The 21,667-nt window shown below is 51.7% G+C and overlaps 1 protein-coding gene and 1 non-coding gene across 4 annotated transcripts in view; one reads left to right on the top strand and one right to left on the bottom strand.

The window, feature by feature from the left end:
* The window catches only part of Aspscr1 (ASPSCR1 tether for SLC2A4, UBX domain containing), a 38,928-nt gene extending 17,334 nt beyond the window's left edge, over window positions 1-21,594 (bottom strand). The window contains exons 1-7 of one of the 3 annotated variants that reach the window (XM_010618655.2): window positions 21,320-21,594; window positions 20,750-20,805; window positions 18,781-18,895; window positions 16,897-16,997; window positions 8,344-8,401; window positions 6,316-6,389; window positions 5,403-5,835 (exon numbers count right to left, since the gene is read on the bottom strand). In XM_010618655.2, coding sequence (XP_010616957.1) covers window positions 5,403-5,835; window positions 6,316-6,389; window positions 8,344-8,401; window positions 16,897-16,997; window positions 18,781-18,895; window positions 20,750-20,805; window positions 21,320-21,364 — 882 coding nt within the window. In that variant the 5' untranslated portion in view covers window positions 21,365-21,594. Of the gene's footprint in view, window positions 1-5,402; window positions 5,836-6,315; window positions 6,390-8,343; window positions 8,402-16,896; window positions 16,998-18,780; window positions 18,896-20,749; window positions 20,806-20,949; window positions 21,008-21,319 lie in introns of those variants that run through there. The other 2 variants (XM_010618657.3, XM_010618656.2) reach the window with 2 other exon arrangements.
* On the top strand, window positions 20,173-20,283 carry LOC117287391. The gene has a single exon (XR_004518714.1). It is a non-coding gene; the product is annotated as a U6 spliceosomal RNA (small nuclear RNA).
* Window positions 21,595-21,667: the final 73 nt, after the last annotated feature.

Below are 21,667 nucleotides of genomic sequence, written 5' to 3'. Positions count from 1 at the left end.
TAGGAAGAGGAAGATTAATAAAATTCTGTTAAAGAACAGAAGAGAACTGAGTACAAAATACATGAGGTCTACGAAGAGATAACAAAACAGTCTCAAGATTTTCTTTCTCTCCAAAGTCTAATGGAAACGCAAATGTAATTCTATGAAATGTGCAGAAGTGATTTTTGAGGAACCTGCAAGCTTTTCTTTTCGGGGGGGGGGTACTGGGGATCAAACCTGGGACCTTGTGCTTGTGAGGCAGGCGGTGGAACCACTGAGCTAAATGCCTGGCCCTCTGCAAACTTTCTGAGGCTTATTTGAAAGGACAAAATCCTTTAAGAGACAGGTCACTTTTTTCTTTCCTCACTAGTATGTGTCTGTGATACATGACTATCTGTGCTGGGGATTGGGGTATATATCATAGCTTGATCATTTCCTCTGCACTGGTCATTTTTTGCAAAGGAGGGCAAACATGTGACTTGCTCCAGCAGCCACTCCAAGATGGGCCACAGCTGGAGCCAGCATGGTACAGAGCAGGGCAGGAGGCCATGGAGCTGACAGACAATACTGGGAAAATTCATTTAACACCGAGGAAAGCCAGCTGGACTGTCTCACAAAGATGACCCCTGGGAAGCGGATATGATGGTGCACACCTGTAATCCTAGTACCTGAGAGGCTGAGGCAGGAAAATTGCCATGAGTTGGAAGCCAGCTTGGGCTACACAATGAGACCCTGTCTCAAAAAGCCAAGCCCCCCGCAAGGATTCCAGGAAGGCTGAAGACCACTGTATGAAATTCAAGGTCACAAAGCCAAGGGCAGAAAATGCCAGGAGATGGTGCCTTGATCCTGAGAGGATAAAGGACTTCCTAGTACACCGAAAGAAGGAACAAAGGTTTGACAGAGGTGTGCAACCAGACCACAGACTTTCTGTTCAGTAAAGGGTGTCATCAACACCACCGTGACAAGGCAACTGCTATGGCCACCCTGCCTAGAACACACAAAGAAATCTGTGCACAAGGAAACGCAAGTGGGGCAAGGGACGTCCACGGGCAAGAAGATAAATCTCAGATAGCTAGCAACTGCACAGAGAGCTGTACTCAACACAGCATTTTGTTTTTTTGTTTTTGGGGGGTTTTTTTTTTGGTACTGGGAATTAAACTCAGGACCTCGCACTTGCCAGGCAGGTGCTGTGCCGCTGAGCTAAATCTCCAGTCCATGTTTAGTTTTGTTTTTGGTACTGGGGATTGAACTTGGGACCTTGCACAAGGCAGGCTGTGGAACCACTGAGCTAAATCCCCGCCCCATCCCACCCCAACCCAGTTTTTTGTTTGTTTGAGGCAGGGTCTCCCTATGTAGCCCAGGCTAGCCTTGAACTCATGGCAATCGTCCTGCCTCAGCCTCCCAAGTGCTGGGCTGACAGGAGTGTGCCACCATACCCAGCAGAGACACTGCATTTTATGAAATATAATTCTATACCCATCACACTGGCAAAAACTGTCAGAGACAGTAATCACCCAAGACAGGGAGCATAGCAAATATGCAGGACGATGTGGACCAAATGCAAGGGATCTGTCAGCACAGGGCGCAATAATGGGAGCCAGAAGTGGCAGATTCACCCTGCTGGGGATGAGGAGGTACAGAATGCAGCAGAGGTCACATCTTAAAAACAAAGGCATCCTGCTGCGTGTTGCAGCACATGCCTGTATCCCAGCATTCTGAGAGGCTGAGGCAGGAAGATCACAAGTTCAAGCTCAGGAAACTTAGTGACAGCAAGACCTGTCTCAAATAACATAACAGACTGGGGATGTAGCTCAGGACAAAGGCCCTGAGTTCAACCCTCATGGGGAGAACCGACACTAACAATAAGCACAAAAGAGCAAAAATGACAGCAAAGGTGGAGGCACCAGAGGATGTTAGCACTTATGAAACTTTTAAGAATCCTTACAAAATCAAACACTCCTTATTTTTCAAAGAGCTGGAAATAAACTACACACACCAGACTAAACAGGGGTGAGGAGGGCTATGGGACCGGGGACACAAGGAAACCTGAGTATAAGAAATACAACACAGTCATCACTCACTTAAAGTCTCACAGCCACACAGGCACACTCACACCTACCTGACACTCACACTCACGTGCACACACACGCACGCCAGGAGAGGACTTTGGAAAGAAACTGCTAAGTGTGTTATAGTAAAGGGGCTGGGATGACTTGTTCCTCAGTTCTCAAATTTCCTCTAACATGATTATTTTATTTTTGAGTGTGAAAACAAAGTTGAACCAGTTACCCAAGCATCTCGGGAAACTGAGGCAGAAGGATTGCAACTTTAAGACCATTCTGGGCAACTTAAAGGCCCTGTCTCAAAAATAAAAGGGTAGGAGGGGCTCAGTGCTAAAACTTGCTCAGCCTGTGGGAGATCATCAGTATCCCTCCCCCTAAAAAAGAAAACAGAGGGCCAGGGATTTAGCTCAGTGGTTCCAGCGCCTCCCTCGAAAGCACAAGGACCTGAGTTCGATCCCCAGATCCCCAGTACCAAAAAGAAAACAAACAGAAACAAAGATAGTCCCAGGAGCCTCAAGTTATCACCACTGGCTCCCCCTTTTGCCCCTCTGTCTTGACCCGCTGAAATCCCAGCCCCCACCCTAGCTGCTCCTACTGCAGCTTGCTAGATGACACACAAAGCTATAGTGAACCACCTGCTCCAGGCAGAACCCAGCCCCACACAGTGAGGCCTCAGAGATGCTTGGGAAGCCAACAAGGGCAGCAAGAATAAGAAAGCCAAAGGCTGAAACCAGAAAGAATTGTGCTATCCAACAGCTGGCTGCTCTCCTGATTGTGTCCCCAGGACAGGTAGTTTGGAAAAGAAAACATGAGCACAGAGCCAAGCCCACACCTGTTGGGCTGCAGTCCTCCCTGCACCCCAGGAATGAGGGCTTTCCCTGCTGGACCCACCACATGCTTGACTACAGGGGCGTTGCTTCTCACTGTACCTAAGCGCCGCACCCACACCTGTGGCTTCAGGCCTCCCTGCCTTCTCCAGCAGCTCTGTGGTACATCTGAGCACATGGTGTAGGGAAACCTATGTCCCTTTTGGCTGGTCACAAGGTTTCATCCTGACATGTCTGAGTTGTGTGGCTGGCTAAGCAGGCCCTGGCCATCTGCACACCACATCCCGTGTGTTTGAGATGTAGGTGAGGAGCCCCTCCCGGTGATGTCAGGGTCCTGGCCTATCTCACTACACCCAAATGCCAGTAAGCTCCAGTGGGAGATGTCCCAGGGAACAAGGTGGCTCCTCAGATGAACTGGCCAGAGACACCTGCAACCACACCACGCTTGTTGGGTGCCTGGCACCTGCCCCAGGGACTCAGCCTCAGCTCCTCTTGGTGCAAGGGGGTATCACCCTGCCACCCCATGGCCACTTTCACTGAGGCTGTGACGGGTGTCACCTCCTCTCTGCACATCCTACCTCAAGTGTATCAACACTCAAGAGCTGGTCAGTCCATGCTACTTGTACTCCAGGGCCACCACCCTGCCCAAACCCTTGCTAAGATGAGCTGCCTCCACCACGAAGTATCATTGTAACAACCTTTTTGTGTCACTTCCCTAAAGAATCCTCCAGTAGCTTGCCACCATCTGAGAATTTGTTTTCCCCCAGCAATGGAATCCTTTCTAGCAACTTTTTTGTTATGTTTTATAATGCTGGCGATGGGGCCCAGGGCCTCGAGCACACTAGGCAGGTGCTCTCCCACTGAGCCAATCCTGCCACATCTATCAAATCAAACCACAAGTGCATGCAGAGCAGAGCCACACATGCAGGCAGGAGAAGAGCAGCTCTGGCTGGAAACAACGGGCAGAGGAAGGTGAAGGACATGCAGGTGCTGGCCAGAGGGACACTCCAGTCTGGGGCCAGAATCTGCTGGCTTACAGAACCTGCTGAGCAGTCTGCTTGGCTGGACTCTGAGGAGGCCCAGGGCCATCCCAGGGACAAAGCCAAGGAAAGAGTCCAGCACACTTCCCAAACCTGAGGCATATTCTGGGGAAACCTGCAATGAAGCTTTTACTCACACAGGGGAGTTAGGGGTCCTCTGTCACCCAGAGGAGCCTGAGGATAAGCAACTGCTACACCTGGACTGAACCCAGGTGATGCCTTCTGGTGCCAAGGATGCCAGTCGGAGTACTGCGATCTCAGAACAGAGTCCCAGAAGCACACCAATGAGAAATCCACAGGCAAGAGTGGGGGTCCACATCGTGTCCTCCTGCTCAGGAGCTCTGCTGTGGTTGTGGTTGGCCAAGACCAGCATGTACAGAGGGAAGGCAGGAGAGGGGGATGCTGGTGTGGATGGAGAGCCCACTAAGGATGTAAAGGAGGCCTGCAGCTGCACCTGACCTGATAGCCACCCACACTGTGCAATCCAAAACACAGGGCCCTTCCATCCCTAGGGTGCTGGGGATGGACATCAACAGGATAGCAGCAGAAGGAGACTCAGGGAACAAACAGGACCAGCCAGCATCAGCTGCAGGAAATGTAAAAAAGGTCTCTACTTTGATGGGGTTGCTGGATGCAATAATAAATTCTTCCTCGATAATGCCACCACAGGACAAACGGCAAGGTGGTAGATGCTCACCTAGGCCAGCAACATTTCACAAGGGCTCAGGGGAAGTGGTTCTCTCCTACCAGCTGAGTTTAACCTTAGCCAAAAGAAATTTCCACATTAGTACAGCGCAGGCAAGCCAAAGTCCTCTTGCTTAGCTTTTGAATGCACATTACAGATCTGACTACTAGGCAGATTTGCCACCTACTTCTGCCTCATAAACCACTGTACGTGCCCCCAACACCTGCTGGCCAGCACTAGAAGACAGACGAGCTGAAGGACTTGGCTCGGGACTAAATGTTTAACATGGGACAGTGCCCAGAGACCTTCTTAATGTCAAGCACCTGGTCGAAACCTCCCAACCAGTGAGAGAGTTGACAGGAGCCACTCCAAGTCACCACAAAAGAATGGAATGATTGCTGGGCGTGGCGGTGCACACCTGTAATCCCAGCACTCGGGAGGTTGAGGAGGGAGGATCGCTGTGAGTTTGAGACCAGCCTGGGCTACATAGTGAGTTCCAGGTCAGTCTCAACTACGTAGTGAGACTCTGTCTCAAAAAACCGAAAAAAAAAAAAAATGTAATGGCCTTAACATTCCCCATGAATGCAGGGCCAAGTAGTAACATTCTTGGGTGGCAAAAATATGATGGTGGTGCTATGGGCAAAGCATCTGTCAAAGCCCTGCAGGTGCCAGGTTTGAAGGACAGCTTCAAGGCAGTGGGTGAAAAACAGAACTGAACAAGTTATATCCTGAGAAGACAATAGCATGTCCCTGGCTTCCACAACCCCAGCTGATTAGTCCCAAATCGAAGGCCCAGCACACCCCTTACCAGCTCTGGCTCTGGCTCCGGCTGAGGTTCCTCACCAGGCTTCAATTTCTTGGGCTCAGAGGGGCCTCCAGGGCTGGAGAAGACCGTGGGTAACTTTGCTGATGGTGATGCCAGAGGCTTCAAGGACCCAGAAGGGCCCCCCAGCCGCTGTCCTCCACCAGAGAAGGGAATGAAGAGGGCAGGTGTGGGCTCCTTCACATTCTGTTTTTCCTGAGCATCCACTTTTTGGGGGCCCCCAAGGCCAGTCTCCAAGGTGCCTGCATCCTCTGCAAGGTTTAGGTCTCCTCTGCTGAGCTCCCCAGAATTCAAGGGGAGCTGAGGGCTGCTAACAGCCTGATTGGCTGACACGGAACAAGTCAGGCTTCCTGGAGTCTTGCTCCTGATGATTCCAGGTTCCTGACTGCTGGCTGGGTCACACTGCTTCATGACAAACCTGAATGGGAGGCAGAAAGCCAGTGAGATGCCACAGGAAGCCCCTCCCTCCTCCTGGTACCCTCCCAAGAACACCATATAGCCTGTTCCCTAACTCCATTCCACCACTAGAGGAGAGAGGAGGCCCAGGAGGATCTGCCAGGACAACTGCAGGCTCCACCCCCGCCCAAGACTATGGCCCCACCTGAGCTCTCACAGTCCCTCTTCAACCTTTCGTTCAAGGTCTTCCTTTTTTTGGTCACACTGGGGATGGAACCTAGAGCCCTGCACATGCTAGGTAAAAGCTCAACCACTGAGTTAGATCCCTAGCGCTTTGTAAAATTTAAAACATGGCCTCAAAAGTCGTCCAGGCTGGCCTCAGATTTGCAATCTTCCTGCCTCAGCCTCCATAGTAGCTAGGATCACAGGTGTGCACCACCACACTCAGCAAGACCACATTTTTTAACTGAAGAGAATCCAGCCAGGAACCGCACTACCCTACCTGATAGTGGCACTGCCTGCTACGAGGCCAAGAGACTGCAGGGTTGTGCTCCGCAGGGCGGCCCCACCTGTCACCTACAGGAGGACAAACAGGACATGTGGACCTCTCTCTCAGACCCCTGTGCCTGGGGCAAAGCCCCCACCAGGACCTGCCCCCCATGTTAACCAGGTACCTTCTCCCACTCACCCCTCACTTGTCCTTGCCATCCCACATGCTCTATAAGGCCCGGCATGCATCTACCCTGTACCTAGAGAGGAACTACTGACCATCTCTGTCTCCTGACCCAGCTCACCCTCCTTGGCAGTGAACCAAGCCCATTGAGGCCAGGGAGGAAGACTGGGTGCATCGAGGATATCCTTAAAGCAAAGAGGCCAGGTTCCCAAAGACATGAGCCCCACCATATGTTGTCCTCTCCACCCAAACTCTGAGTGTGGACAGAGAGAATACAGAGGTCTTGCGGAGGGCCTCAGTTCCTGACCCATATAAACACTGGAGTCACAGCTAGTCAGCCATGCGCCCCCAAGGAGCCCAGCCCCGTGGCCCTAAGAACTAGATTTCACCCCACCACAACCAGAGCCCTGCCCAAAGCTAATGCCTATGGAGGATGGAGAGGCTGGATGAGTTGAGGAGCATGAGGCTATACACACATGGACAGCTCCTTGCCCAGCTCCCCTGGGGCAAAAGGAACAGAGAATGGGCACCACACCAACACTGACACAGCCCGATTTGCTCTCTGAACACCAGATCTGCACCACTGGTAAGTGGCCAAGATCATGCCAGGCCTCCTTGAACAGACCGTGCTGAAAGAAGGCCCCAAGCCTTTCCCCTTACCACCCCAGTTTCCTCACAGAGCCATACCAGGCCCCCACCCAGCCTACGACAGCAGTAAGCAGGAGGCAGGCATTGGAGTTCCAGGTACCTGCCAAGCCCTGTGTCAGCTTCATCATGGCTTCACAGGCACCTGCCAGGCCACATGGGTCTGGGGACCATGAAGGGGCTGGGCGCCTTTATCCAGTAGGTCAAGGGCTGACTGGCAAAACCTACTTTTGAAGATCTTCTGAGCCATGGGGTCCCAAATCATAATACCTGGCCACCCAGGCTCTGCTGGCGTGGCAAGAGTGACAATATCTACTCTAAACCCCAGCTGGCTACAGCCACAGCAGCTCTACCCATCACTGCCACAGCCACCCACAGCTGTCCTCCTGGCCAGCATTGCCTCGGGGACACTGCCCTTCATGCTGACCTTCCCCTCTCATGGTCACTCCCAACAGCAGCTCAGGGCAGGCTAGGCTGACCCTCCACTGAGCTGCCTCCAGAGAAAACAGTCCCTCAGGGCTGAACTCTACCACGAGCATAACACACAAGCCAGAGGGTCAGCCTGATAAGGAGTCAGCTGAGTCCCTCAGCCCCATGGACCATCTCCTCCTGGGAGGATACTGGCCCAAACTATGTCCCCCTTAGGGCTCCCCCACCCTTCACAACTCTAGGTCAGGGAACCTTGACTGGGCATAAACAGGGAAGTCCCATCCACTCCAGGGCCCTTCCAAGGCCCCTCAGGGACAGTGCCTGCCCCCTTAAGCCAGTTAAGGGCGCTGGGCCAGCATGGAAACAAAAAAGCTCCTATGAGGCCACAGGATGGAGCACTAGGAAGGTCCCTCCAGGCAGGCAGGGTTGGAGAATGCAGGGCCTCACTGCCAGGCTCTGCCTGCACCACGTCGCCCTCAGCTTTGAAAAAGATCAAAATATGAAGCAAATCAAATATTTATTAAAATAAAACCACTTTTGTGACTCTTGGGCTTTGAGAGAAGCTGAAAAAACAAACAGGGCACTGAGGGAGGTTTCAGGAGCAGCCAAGCAGCCACAGTGGGCTCCAGCAGGGCCAGCAGCTCGCTTTTTTCCATAAAACACATCATGCTTTCAGCAGCCTGCTGCCCAGCCGCCCTTTGAAGACTGTACAGCAATGAAGTTTCCAGGTTGGAAAGTGGGCCTCCTGGTTGGGCAGGCAACTGGCAGTGGGGCAGCACCTACCTCATCTCTCATGTATATGCAGGCAGGGGTCACCTCACCCAGCTGCTGCAGATGCTCCCTGTAGGAAAGAAAAGGAAGCCTCAGGGACCTGCCCCTCAGACAGCTGGGAGCCCAGAACTCTGCGCAGGACCACTCCTATGCCTCACTACCACCAGAAGAAGGCAGCCAACAGCTCAACAGAGGAGCGACAGGGTCATTAGTCCAAGGCCTGGGGGCTTCTCCACCCATCCCCATCCCTGAGGCCAGGCCCCACAAGAGCGGGACAAGCAGCCCTAGTCCCAGCACCCCCTCAAGTGGCACGCTGCCAAATGTAGCACTCTCAGCCATGCTCAAGTCTAGAGGCCTACAACAGATCCTGGGGCCTGGGGTCTGGCTTCCACTTGAAGCTGCCTCTAAGAGACTCACTGTCCATAGAGACCACTAGGACCAGCACCAGGGTACAAATACATTAGGTGAACTCAGAGCAAAGAGGCCAGGTTCCCAAGGACATGAGCCCCACCACCTGTTGTGCCCTCCACTCAGACTCTGGGGACGGAGAGAGTGTAGGGGCTTTGCAGAAGGGCCTCAGTTCCTGACCCATATAAACACTGGAGTCATGGCTGCTCACCTGTGCCCAGCCCAGTGCCCCCAAGGAGCTAGACTGCGCCCCACCACAACCAGCCATGTGACTCAGGCTATGACATATCCTTTCAGTGCCTGGATGTGCAGGGTGACATAGTGCTTCCTCACAACCCACAGGTCAGACACCCAACCCCTGACAAGAAACAAAAACTGACTGCAGGAAAAGAACGACAGAACTGGCCTGGACTCAGCTGGGACACGCAGCACCCTGGGCCACTCTATCACATGGCTGGGGACACAGGAAAAGGAAACAGAGCAGAAACAACTGAAAAGCACCACAGCAGGACAGATTCTCTCCTCCACACCTGGACTTGGTTGTAGCCTTAAGGCTGTGTTTCTTGGTAAGACACCCCATGTCTATTCATGTGACTGCAGCCACCACCCCTCTGCAGAGTCCAACGGCCAGGTGGGCACACATGCAGCCTAAAAGACACACTGACCCACTAAGGCTCAGGTGCTGCTGCTTCCTGGCCCTTGAACATTTCTACATTGATGCCCGCGGGAAATGAGGGCAAGGTCATTCCTGCACTTCCAAACACACAATCATAAAATTCACCCCAGAAACAAGTGGGTGTACGCAGGCCAATCCTTGTCCAAGGAGGGAAGCAAGAGGAGCTAGGCCCAGACAGGGATGAGGCAGAAGCAGAGGTCGTGATCCTGCCAGGCATCATAGCTACTGTTAAGCCTAAGCAGACAGAGTCTGGACCAGAAAACAAAAAAGTTGGGCTTGTGACAGGAAGGCAAGGCATATGGACCAGAGGAGGATCTGGGTGTGATGGTGCATGTTAATCCCAGCTATCTGGGCAGCTGAGGCAGGAGGGATGATGTTTGAGCCCAGCCTGGGATACTTAACTCAGTGAGATCCTATCTCAGACGAATGGATGGGTAAGACAAAATGAGATTAAAAAAGAAAGGAAAAGAAAAAAAAAGTTGATTTAAAAATTAGGTAAAGGCTAGGTTTGGAGAGGCAGGCCTGAAAGGGCAGAGGGCAGCATGGCAGGAATGTCCAGGTGTGAGGACAGGTATGAATGTCCATGTGCACAGGGCAGGCCTGACCCACATGATCACGTCTGAAAAGCCAAGGGGGCCACTAGGGCAAGAAACACCAGCCATGGCTCCTCACCCTACAGGAGTGAGCCTGCCTTCATGAGATGGGGAGGCTATGGGCAAGGAAGTCTGAGTCCAGAGGCAGGAAGGCTCATGGCAAAGTGGCAGGCCCCTGTGGCATGCCCACATCTGGGGCCTGGGCTGCTGAGCACAGTTCTGTCTGTGGTGTGGTTTGGCGCGTTTTCCTTCACTTCTCTTGCTCTGTTCTTTGTTTTCACTTGTGTGTGTGTTTCCCACTCCTGGGATGCCACCTTCCCTGCCCAGGGCCCAGCACTGTTCTCCACAGCTGCCTTCTGAGGCCTCACCAGAGCACCTACCCTTTACCAAAGGGCCAGTGACTTGGCCCACCAGAGACCCCGTGGCCTCAGGGATCAGGGACACACAAGACCCCAAGCTGTGCTGGAGTGACAAAGGCTGCAGGCCCAGGCCAGGCTGAGAGGCTCTCCTTTCCGAAGCCATGACAAAGGAGAGGCAAGAAAGTCAGCAGGCAAGACACTTGGAGGGAAGGAGGAATGGGGCCAGGAAGGAAGACCAGGGTCAGTAAGCTGAGGTTCCTGCCGTGCGAGACTGAAACGCATAAGACCCACGGCAGGAAGAAGTTGGTCATCACAGAGCCGGCCAAGTCACTCGGCCTGAGGCTGCCTATGGCCTTGATGCCAGCAGAGCACGGCCAGTCCCCCTTCTCAAAGCTCTTTCCTAGGGCACTGTGGGACCACAAATCACAAACAAGGACACAGCACAGTGGCATACCATCAAAGTGGCCCAGCTCTGATGCACAGCTCCTCCCAAGGGAGCAGCAGGCAGGCCAAATTCCCTCATGCTGCTGAAGAAGCAGCCTGTAAACATATTGGGTGCCCACAGGCTGGGGGAGGGGTAGCCAAAATCGCTTCCAGACCTGTGCCACCCGGCCCAGCAAGCACTGCTCTCAGTCCTGAACAGACGGCCAGGAGATGTCCTGACAGCAGCAGAGCCTCGCTAGCCCCACACAGACCTCACACACTCTCAGTGTCACTGACCCCAGGGCCCAAAGTCCTGCTCCTGTACCTCAGGCCAGACCCAAAACAGCCAAAAACAGTTCTCTGGAGTGAGAAACCAAGACTGGTGGCTCCCACAGAGCCCACCCACCCACACAAGATGCCTCTCTGCCAAGAGGGAGGATGCTGGGGAATCCACGAAGCCCCACTCCAAGGCTAACAAATCTCCCCTGGCCAGAGCTATGTGCTTCACTCACACAGAGTGCAAGGCACCACCCAGGGCACAGGTCCCATGCCTATGCTACTGTGCCCAATCAAAACCTCCCAACAGACAGGAGGGTAGCTACCTTTGCCTGACCAAGACAGGGCTGGTATAAACACTAGTACTGCCAAAAAAGCCTGGTGCCACCGCACTCTCCCCATGCAAGGACAACCCACAGTGACAGCACTAGCAAAAGCCGGAAGGGCTTCAACTGCAAGCAAAATGTGGTTCCCAGTTCAGGAGGCCCATCAAGGGTGAGGCTTCATTCTGAGGGCACCAGGTGTCTCACCAACAGGTGACAGGCCATGCCTCCTGTCAGGCTGGAAGGAACCAGGAGGCCCAGGCCACTGAGCCTAGAAGAGTCCCGAAGACAGCAGCCCCTGGTCCTGTTGCATCAGCTATGGCCAGGAGCCTGGAGCCACGTCCTGCTGGGCACAGAAGTATACCCCAAGTGTGGCCACAGGCTAGCCCTCAGGCCCTCAGCAGAGGCCGGTCCTCACTGGCAGCCCTTCTCTGCAGCCCCACACACCCCAGTGACTCCAGAGATCACCCAGCCCTGCAGAATGAGTACTGGGGAAAGGCTGGACTTCCTCACAGCCGGACTGGAGTCAGGCTGGCCACAGGAGCTGAAACTGGCCAGGGGGTGAACCACGCCAGGCAGCTGGCACTAAGCTAGCACCTCTGAGAGGGTAAATCCCCTGTGTAGGGAGTCCACAAATTTGACATTTACAAGAGACCCACACTGTTCCCAAACTGACTTGGGGTGGCGTGGCAGAGCAGATCCTGAGTTCCTGAATAGCTGGTGTACAGAGTGCAGGAGCCAGCCAGATGCTAAGTCCTTGTTACAGGCCCTCACTATCTTTGTTAAACATGAGCCAAAATTTCTTACACTGGAGTGTAAACTCTCTCTCTATGCAGCTTCCAGTTCTCCCTTCCCCCCCAGCTCTCTGTACGGCCCACCCATACCTTGGCCCTACTCAACACCTCCTGGCACCCCTCCCTCTGGAGCAGCTGGGTGAAGCCTGCTTGGCTGGCCCCAATCACCCCACACCCACATGGACTAAATGGACAGCCACAGTCTCATCCTGGAGCTCATGGTGAACAAACCTGCCTGAACAAAGCCTCTGGGTACCTTTCTCCACACACTCCTGACCGCCACCATGTGTGGCCACGTGCCCCAGGCCCTTCAAGTGATAACACCTTTATCTCGGTCTATGCCTTGCCTAATCACTGAAGGGGCATTTCATCTCAGAAGCCTAAATTAAAGTATAGGCCCAATCTGGGCAGGCAAAAGCAGGTCCCCTGGAGATCAGGGTGGCTGTTCAAGCTCATGTGATGGGTGAACCATCAGATTACAGAAACATGGGGCACCCCAGAGCCAGCAGCCCTGAGCCCTCTCAGCAGAGTCCAGGAAGCAGCAGGAGGAGCACTCAGTCCTATCTGCACAGTGGCCAGCCAGGGGGAGACAAACTCCAAGTTCAAATCACACTGGATTTCAAAAATTGTCTACCAATGCACATGACCCCTCTACTGATCACATGTTCAAAGGATATTTTGGGTGTGCTAAGTTAATTAAACATATTACTGAAATTAATTACACCTGTTATTACTTTTTCTTTAATGTGGTTACTACAAAATTGTAAGTTACCTCTGCGGCCTGCAAGTGTGGCTTGTGTGGTATTCCCAGTGGCCAGCACTGATCCAGACACTGGGGGTCAGAGCTGGACCATGTCCATGTTTAGAAAGAAGCTGCCTTTCAAACACATGCTGCCTCTACACCAGGAAATGCCTGGTGGTTCCCAAACATACAAATCCGCATTGATTCTGACAGCACACTCACCTCTGAGGGCTCATGAGTACCCCTATAGACACTGACTTTGGCACCCCCATACACACACCCACAGGCACGGCACTCAGTAGTTCCTGGACCCTCCTAGCTTTCAGAAGGCATCAAGGGGAAAGCCAGTTGAAGACAGAATTCCTAGAGCAAGGCTCCTCCCTCCCTCTCAGGACATCATGATGCACCCGCTCCTGGGGCATGTAGCCCTCGCCGTGATGCTGGAAACGCACCTACCACAAGGCCTCCATTCGGCTTCGTAAAACATGGGAGCCAGCTTCCAAGACACTCTGGGGTCTGAACTTTCAGAAGTGAAAGTTAACAATGGCCAAGCAAGTCTGCTTCTGGACTTACCCCAAGGGAGCAATTCAGCAGGTGCAGGCCATACACTGAGCCACTCACTGCTGGCACTGACCCAGTACACAAGCTAGGCAGCATGTCCATTCACAGAAGATGACTTGGCGGGTAGTGACTGTGACAATCTTTAGGAAAACAGTCGTGACACACAACAGAAAGCCAAGTACAAATCATTCTGTATTCAACGCTCCTGTGTACAAACTCTTCATAGGTTGCACCTGTTGCTCAGACCCCAAGGCTGTGAACTCGGGCCGTGACCTCCCTGGGAGGTCCCCATGACCTTCCCTCCTCTCACAGGAAGGTGCCCCCACGTTTTCCTCCCCTGCTCCTTCACAGTTACAGGACTCACCGGTCCTAAGGGGTTTATGTAAGTATCAGTGTCCCCCACCTTTCCTAGTATCCTCAGCCCCTCCTCAGGGGCCAACCCAGGACACCTGGGTTCACACTCTCTTTGTTTCCTTTGGAGGACTGAACAACCATAAAGTGGACCTGAGCACCCTGATCCTCCACACAGCTGGGGTACCACCTGGGAACAGTGTCCTGGCCTAGACGGCATCTCCCTGCATCCTGACTCATGTTGTCCATGCTTGTTTAGCTTTACCTGCAGCCACCGCTCCCTGCTTGAGAACACCTGGCCCTGGCACCACAGTGGAGCCCAGAACCCAGCTGTAGAGGTGCAGCAGACTCCACAAGTGTCAGAAAAACCTGGGCCTTCGCCCTGAACCAGGAGCAGCTCATTCTACCCTGACTTTGCGACCACGGCAACACAGAGAACCCTAGGACAATAAGGTCCTCATATAAGACTGTGAAGGTGGGGCCAGGGATGTAGCTCAGTGGTTTCACCACCTGCCTCACAAGGGCAAGGTCCCAGGTTTGATCCACTGCACCATTATAAAAAAAAAATTTAAAAAAAGATTCTGAAGGTGCTTGTTGCCCCTCAGGGGCTTCAGGCCTGCCATTCACCTTGACAGCTATCAGCTTCTTTGGCCAGGTCCTGCATCTCACATGACATCCCTTGATAAGGGTCTTCTGTCATGGCAGGACAGGGCCCCCAGAGGCTTCTGGCTGACCTTCGGACTGACCTCACTCACCAAGGTGAAGCCTCCACGCCCATAGGGGCTCAGCCCTGCAACCTGACCAGTGTCAGCCCCAGGCCCTGTGCGCTCCATGCAGAGGCAGGGCCCCCTCATCTGCCTCACAGCTCCAGCTGAGACATGCCATTTACTAAGGCACTATTGACTCCTACACCCCCACATTTCCAGGATCCCTTCTCACAAATGTGCCTTTCAAGCCCTGACTCCTCTGGACTTTGCCAGGCCTCTGAGGACAATGATGCAGCTACTATGTTCAGGCATCCTCTCTCACATTAACATTCAAGCCTGCCTCCATTATTTTTCATTTATTGTGGGTGAGAACTGTCCCCAGGGCCTTTGCACTAATCTATATCTCCCCCTTTTTAATTTTGAAATAGAGTCTCATTAAGTTACTAAGTTGAGGGTGGGGATTTGGTTCAGTGGTTTCACTGCCTGCCTCACAGGTACAAGGGCCTGAGTTCTATCACTGTACCAAAAAAAAAAAAAAAGTTACTGCCGGGCATCATGGCGCATGCCTGTAATCCCAGCACTCGGGAGGCTGAGGCAGGTGTATTGCTGTGAGTTGAGACCAGCTTGGGTGACATAGTGAGTTCTAGGTCAGTCTAGATCTTGTCTCAAAAAAACCAAAAAAAAAAAAAAAAAAAAAAAAAAAAAACAAAAAAAAAAAAAAAAGACAAAAAAAGAGCACCTAAAACAAAACAATAGAGGCGAGGCATGGTGGTGGATGCCTGTAATCCCAACATTCTGAGAGGCTGAGGCAGGAGAATCATGCATTTTAACCCAGTCTAGTCAACTTAGTAACTTTTTTTTTTTTTTTTTAAAAAAAAAAAAAAAAACAAAAAAAAAAAAAAAAGACAAAAAAAGAGCACCTAAAACAAAACAATAGAGGCGAGGCATGGTGGTGGATGCCTGTAATCCCAACATTCTGAGAGGCTGAGGCAGGAGAATCATGCATTTTAACCCAGTCTAGTCAACTTAGTAACTTTTTTTTTTTTTTTTTAAAAAAAAAAAAAAAAATTTCCTAAGTTGACTAGACTGGTTTAAAATGCATGATTCTCCTGCCTCAGCCTCTCAGAATGTTGGGATTACAGGCATCCACCACCATGCCTCACCCTCTATTGTTTTGTTTTGCGTGTTTTTTTTTGGTCTTTTTTTTTTTTTTGGCGGGGGAGGGTTGAGACAGTCTTACTATGTAGTTGAGACTGACCTGGAACTCACTATGTAGCCCAGGCTGGTCTCGAAATCGCAGTGATCCTCCTGCCTCAGCCTCCCAGAGTGCTGAGATTATAGGCGTGCACCACCACACCCGGCATGTTTTTTTTGTTGTTGTTTTTTTTGTGGGGGGTAATAGGGATCAAACTCAGGCCCTTGTGCTTGTGAGTAGGCAGTGGCACCACTGAGCTAAATCCCTGGCCCCTCTACTTGTTCTTTAAATCCAATTCAATCTGGTTTAATCTCCCTGCCCCTGGAGACTGCTGAAGTTGGGTCTCTAAGACCACAGCCTGCACACCCCAGTGACCCTATCCATTAGCACAGCACCTGAGGCAGCTGGGCACAAATGCCTGATCAGAGTGGGCTTTTCTACAACAAAGCCCCCCTGCCATGGTCCATTATGAGTATCCACTCAGAGTCACCTTCAGATTCCCACACACCACTATGCTAGCATCTGTTTTCAGTAGTCAACACATTGGCTCAGCTCACCTGCACAACACCCGTGGTATAGATGAGGCGCCATGGGCCCAGAGAAGGCAAACGGCTCACCTACAGTCACACAACTAACACTTCTTCCATTCTGCTGGCTGAGGCCTTAAAGCAAAAACTTGCATCCCATAATATAAGACCTGGACTTAAAAGGGCTACCCTTCATTCATCAGGAATAAGTTCAAAGTATTAACCAACAAACGAGATAGCACAGAACTGTATCATTAAACAAACTTCTTTCCATACCAGAGCTTTACACTGAGAGGCTGCCAACAGAGGGGCTATCACATGGCCATCTGCCTGTTCTACCCAAGGATCACCGAAACACATTAAACACAAGCAGGGAATCACACACTTAGCCCTTAGGGACTCTCATCTCCACAGCGCAGAAGCCTGCCCTTGCTCTGCTTGGTAGGCTGGCAGGGCTGTTGGACCTGGACGATGAGCCACTGGCCAACCCACACCTATCGGTGCAGAATGGCAAGCAGGTCTCAAGTCTGCACAGCCAGCAGTGTGGGTGTCAGGCCAGCGGGGTGACCATGGACGCACCTCTGCTGAGAGGGGCAGAACGAGCCTAGGGACCTGCCCACCGATGCTCACCTGGTCTGTGCAAAATGGCTGAGGAGCTCCCAGAGAGTCTGACCCGAAGAGAAAGTGTCCTGCAACCGGGAGCCGTCATCCAGCTGCAAAGCCACCCGAACCTGGAGGGCAGAATGCAAGAGCCTCATTAGGAACAAGAGCAGCCATCCTGTGGCAGTTCCAGAATACGCACCCCCAGGACTCCCTGGGAGATTCACAAGGAGGCCCCTGGAGGGCTGTGCAAACATGTGCAGGGCATGCACACCCGTGTGCAGGTGCCACAGGTGGCAGCCATCACAGACTCACTCCCAGCCCAGCAGCACCCCCTCAAAACTACCAGACACTCTGAGCAGAGCTGCTTCCAAGCCAGCCCCGTTAGTCAGTGTTGGGTGCCATTCTACCAGGTTTGGGATAATCTGTTACCAGCAATAGACAACCAACACACACTGTGTTTTTCTCAGCTTTTTTCTTAACTGAGCACACTGCTTTTACAAATCTAATTTTAATAATTTTGTGCCCAATCAAGAGAGGCTGTAATCTGAAAGGAGGAAAAGTCCCTTCTGGCCCATCTAGCAAGTGACAGATGTGCTAATTTACAAAGCCTGGCTGTGAACACAAGTACAACATCCTCTCTGGGAGAAACACCCATCTAGCCATGACACATGCCTGTAATTCAGCCCTCTGGGAGGCTAAAGCAGTACTGTGAATTCTAGTCTGGCCTGGGAAACTTAACAACTCAGTGAGAATTTATCTCAAAATAAAAAATAAAAAGGGTTAGAATACATGGTTCAGCATGAAGGTCCTGGGTTCAATCCCCAGTACCACAAGAGAGAACATAAGAGAAAAGAAACCCCGAATGCCACCATCAGCCCATATACCACAGCCTAGTGTACAATTCTCAAAGTCATGATAAACCATGCTGTTTTAGCCACAGGATTTTTTCAAGTGCATTTACATTAAGTCTCAATGACACAGAGGAGGAGCTGCTCCATGTGACAAGGGCCAAAGCCTCTCAACCCCATGCGCCTCCCAGGGATCCCCAGAGGAATCAGGGTTCCTTCCACAAAGCAGCAGTAACACAAAAAGATCAGGGATAGGGTCAGTCCCAGCCACTCGACTTCTGGCTTGGCGTGGGCCAGCAGTGGCTTTAGGAAGTAACAAACGGCACAGGCCGAGCCTCCTGGTCTCCTGACAAAAATTTAAAAAGCATAGGCCAGGGATTTTTAGCTCAGTGGTTCCACCGCCTGCTTCGTAAGCGCAAGGTCCCAAGTTCAATCTCCGGTACCAAAAAAATAAAATAAAAATTTTTTTAAAGTACCTTCTGGCAGCAAAGGAAAAATACATTATCTCATAAGTCAATGATCCAGCAGCAACACAGTAAACAAAGCAACAATGGCCACAGCTGCCATTTTCACATGTGACAACCTAGCTGACCTCCTAATGCTTCTAGACACTCACAATATGACTGGGAAGGAGCTGTGCGCTTGCAGGCAGTGCCACAGCTGGGTCCAGTGAGCCCTGCCACAGAAGCCCGGCAAGGCCTGGGGCCCTTCTGAGCTGGCAGCTGGCCAGCTCCATACAGCTTTTTGAGTTCTACACATCTTTTGATTGCACATCAGGCTGGTGGGTGAATGCTGCTGACAAACTAGCACAAATGCACACCATTAACCCACCAAAAATAACAGTAACAAAACCTGCATGAACACTGAAAACTCTCATTTCCAGTCATTAGGTATTTGAGTAGAACACATGGCTCTGGCCAGAAAAACAGACTGGGTCACGGGACTCTTCCCAGCCCTTTCCAGGCCCACGGCCCACCCTTCGCACACCGTGGAACTACCCTGGGTTCTGCTGGTCTGGCGAGCCAGAGGAGCAGGCCTGCTAGACTCACAGCCAGCAACATACCATGTTCTCGGGCCCCTCGCGACTCCGGGACAGAGGCACCATCTCTAGCTTGGCATTGTTGGGCAGATTGGCAAATCTCCACTGGAGAGAGAGGTCAAGCACCGTCCTCTGAAACCTGGAGAACAGAACACAGCCACATGCAACCCAGCCAACCCAACTCGCCCCAACCCCATCTAGGCTGTAGGGCAGCTTCCCTCACCTCCTATGGCTTGCAAAAGCAGAGTTACACCTGCAGAGACAAGAGGCAAGAGGCAGGTCCCTGACCTGCAGGGCCTTTGGGAAGGAAAGAGAAGTGTAGCACTGATTCAGTGTCCAGCCTAAACAGCAAGGAAAAGAGCAGGAAGATGGCAACGTGAGTCTCCAGCCAGGCTGAGGGAGATGCCTGCACTCTGAGACAGGGGCAGGGCCAAAAGCAAACCCTCAGTAAAAAACACATGGAAAGAAGGCTGAGGGGAGTTCTCAAAAACAACCCTGCTTTACGCTGCTGCCACAGGCACTCTCAAATAGGCATCAGGCCCCAGCTGAAGTGGTCACTCTCATCACACCTGCTTCCTGCCATCCCCCTCTATGCCCAACACTGGGTGGGGCCCAAAAAGATTCACCAGTGTTCTAACCCCCAGAACCTCTGAATGTGAGCTTATTTCCTATATAGATCTTTTTACATTATTTGCAATTAAGAATGTGGAACAAGAGCTGGGGATTTAACTCAGTGGTTCTGCCACCTGCCTTACAAGCACAAGGCCCCAAGTTCAATCCCCAGTACCAAAAAAAAAAAAAAAAAAGAATGTGGAATGAAGTCATCACAACATGCCTATAATCCTAGCATTCCAGAAGCTGAAGCAGGAGGACTGCAAATTCAAGGCTAGCCTGGTCTACACAGTGAGTTCAAGCCAGTCTAAACTACACAGCAAGACCTTGTCTCAAAAAACAAACAAAACAAAAAAGAATGTTGAGGGCCATGGATGCTGCTCAATGGCACGGAGACCTTCTCTCAGAAAATAAAAGCACTGGGGATTTAGCTCAGTGGCACCACACCTGCCTCACAAGCACAAGGTCCTGAGTTTGATCCCCAGTACCAAAAAAACACACAAATAAGACAGTGAACCTTTTAGAACTTTCCTTTCTTATTTCCCAGTAGTTGGAATCAAACTCAGGACTTTTCGTTTGCCAGGCAGGTATGGGACCACTGAGCAAAATCCCCAGTCCTTCTTTTAGAGCTGTTAATAATACAAACAGCCCCCTGCAGCACAAATGCCATAGGCTCCCAAGATTGTCCTAAGACAAAGAAACCATGTGAAGACAGAGGCAGAGACTAGAATAGCACAGCTACAAGCCAAGAAACTATTGGGCCCACAGAAGTTAGAAGAGGAAAAAGAAGTACTTTCCCTGAGGATGTTCAAAATACAGCTCTGAAGCACATATACTAAAACTGGAACAATACAGAGACTAGCATGACCCCTGCACAGAGATGACACCCAAGTTCAAGAAGTGCTCTGTAATTTTTCAAATGGGAAGGGGATCAGGAGATGGAGAGAAGCAGAAGGGAGGGGAGGAAAAGGGGATGAAAAAATAACTGAAATGTGTTATGTATATGTACCAACTCCCCAGAAGGAATATAATCATTACATAAACATGTATTAATAAGCAGTAAAAACTGGGTGAGAAAAAGGAATACAGCTCTGTCAGCACCTTGATTTTGTTTGGGGAAGAAGATTTTTTTGGAGATAGGGTCTCCCTACATAGTCATGGCTGGCCTCCAACTCTAGGTGATCCTCCTACCTCAGCCACCCAAGTGTTGGGATTACAGGCATGAGCCACCACGATTAGCTACCCCCTTGATTTTATAGACTTCTGGCCTCAAGAACTGGGAAAGAATAAACTTCTGTTGTTTAAGTACGCTACGGTCAGTACATTTTGCGTCAGTGCTGTGAGCAGACAATCTGGGCCCCACAGGTGAGTCCAAACTCACTTCAGGTCATATTCACTGGGGTTGAAGTCCTGTCGCCGGCATGTGTCCTCCAGAACCTGAAAAACAAGAGGACAGTGACCCCCCGTGTGGGGCCAGGGCACTGACTCTGCAGGCACAGAGTCCACTTAAGGATGAGCTGGCTGGCTTGTGCCCAAGCAAAACTCAGTATAAGGCCGCTCAATGTGCAGCCCAATAAACACCTCAGCAGGAGATCCACAAATCCTGTCCACTCTTTCTTCTTCCTGAGAAGACCTCCATGTCCTGCCTTGTGCCCTAGTCCTATGGCCACAGATTGTCCATGCCTGGTCTCATGTTCCGGGCTCTTGAGGGCCTCTTTCCACAGGAAGATCCTACCACATGCCCTAGGATTCTCCTACACACACATCTAGGAAATAAAACTCAAACTCAAACCTACCCATCCAAGCCTGGCAGCCTACAGTGCACCAGTTCCTCTGCCCCAAGCCTCACCCCTGCTCCCTGAAGGCCAAGCTCCCCTCAGCCAGCCCAAATTAGTCCTTTCAGGAGGTCCTACCAAATCTCCCAGAACTCCCTCTTTTGAACTGTGCGTACCCCACTCGGTGAGCTATCAGACAAGGGTGGTGTGTCCCTTGGCATGCTCACTGTACCCCACAGCAGGGGCTCAATAAACACTTTTAAATTTAATTCATTTCAGGTCCCAAGCTACGTTCAGCAAAAGCACAGCGAGTGACTAGGCAAAATCCACTTCCGGGCACGAAGCCGGCTGGTTGGGGTCCCGGCGGACTCCAGGGACGAAGCGGAGGCACTGGGTTTGGCCAAACGCAGAGGACTCGGGGACCCTCGCGGGGACACAAGCAGAGCAGCTGGCAGGGCGCTTCTAGAGGTCGCCGGCGCCCGCCTAGCCCTCGGGAACCGCCTAGGCCAGGTCCCGCGGAGGAG

Source organism: Fukomys damarensis, unplaced genomic scaffold, assembly GCF_012274545.1.
Source record: "Fukomys damarensis isolate Sample0158 unplaced genomic scaffold, DMR_v1.0_HiC HiC_scaffold_23, whole genome shotgun sequence".
Taxonomy (NCBI): Eukaryota; Metazoa; Chordata; class Mammalia; order Rodentia; family Bathyergidae; genus Fukomys; species Fukomys damarensis.
This window is presented reverse-complemented; position numbering and strand designations above follow the sequence as displayed.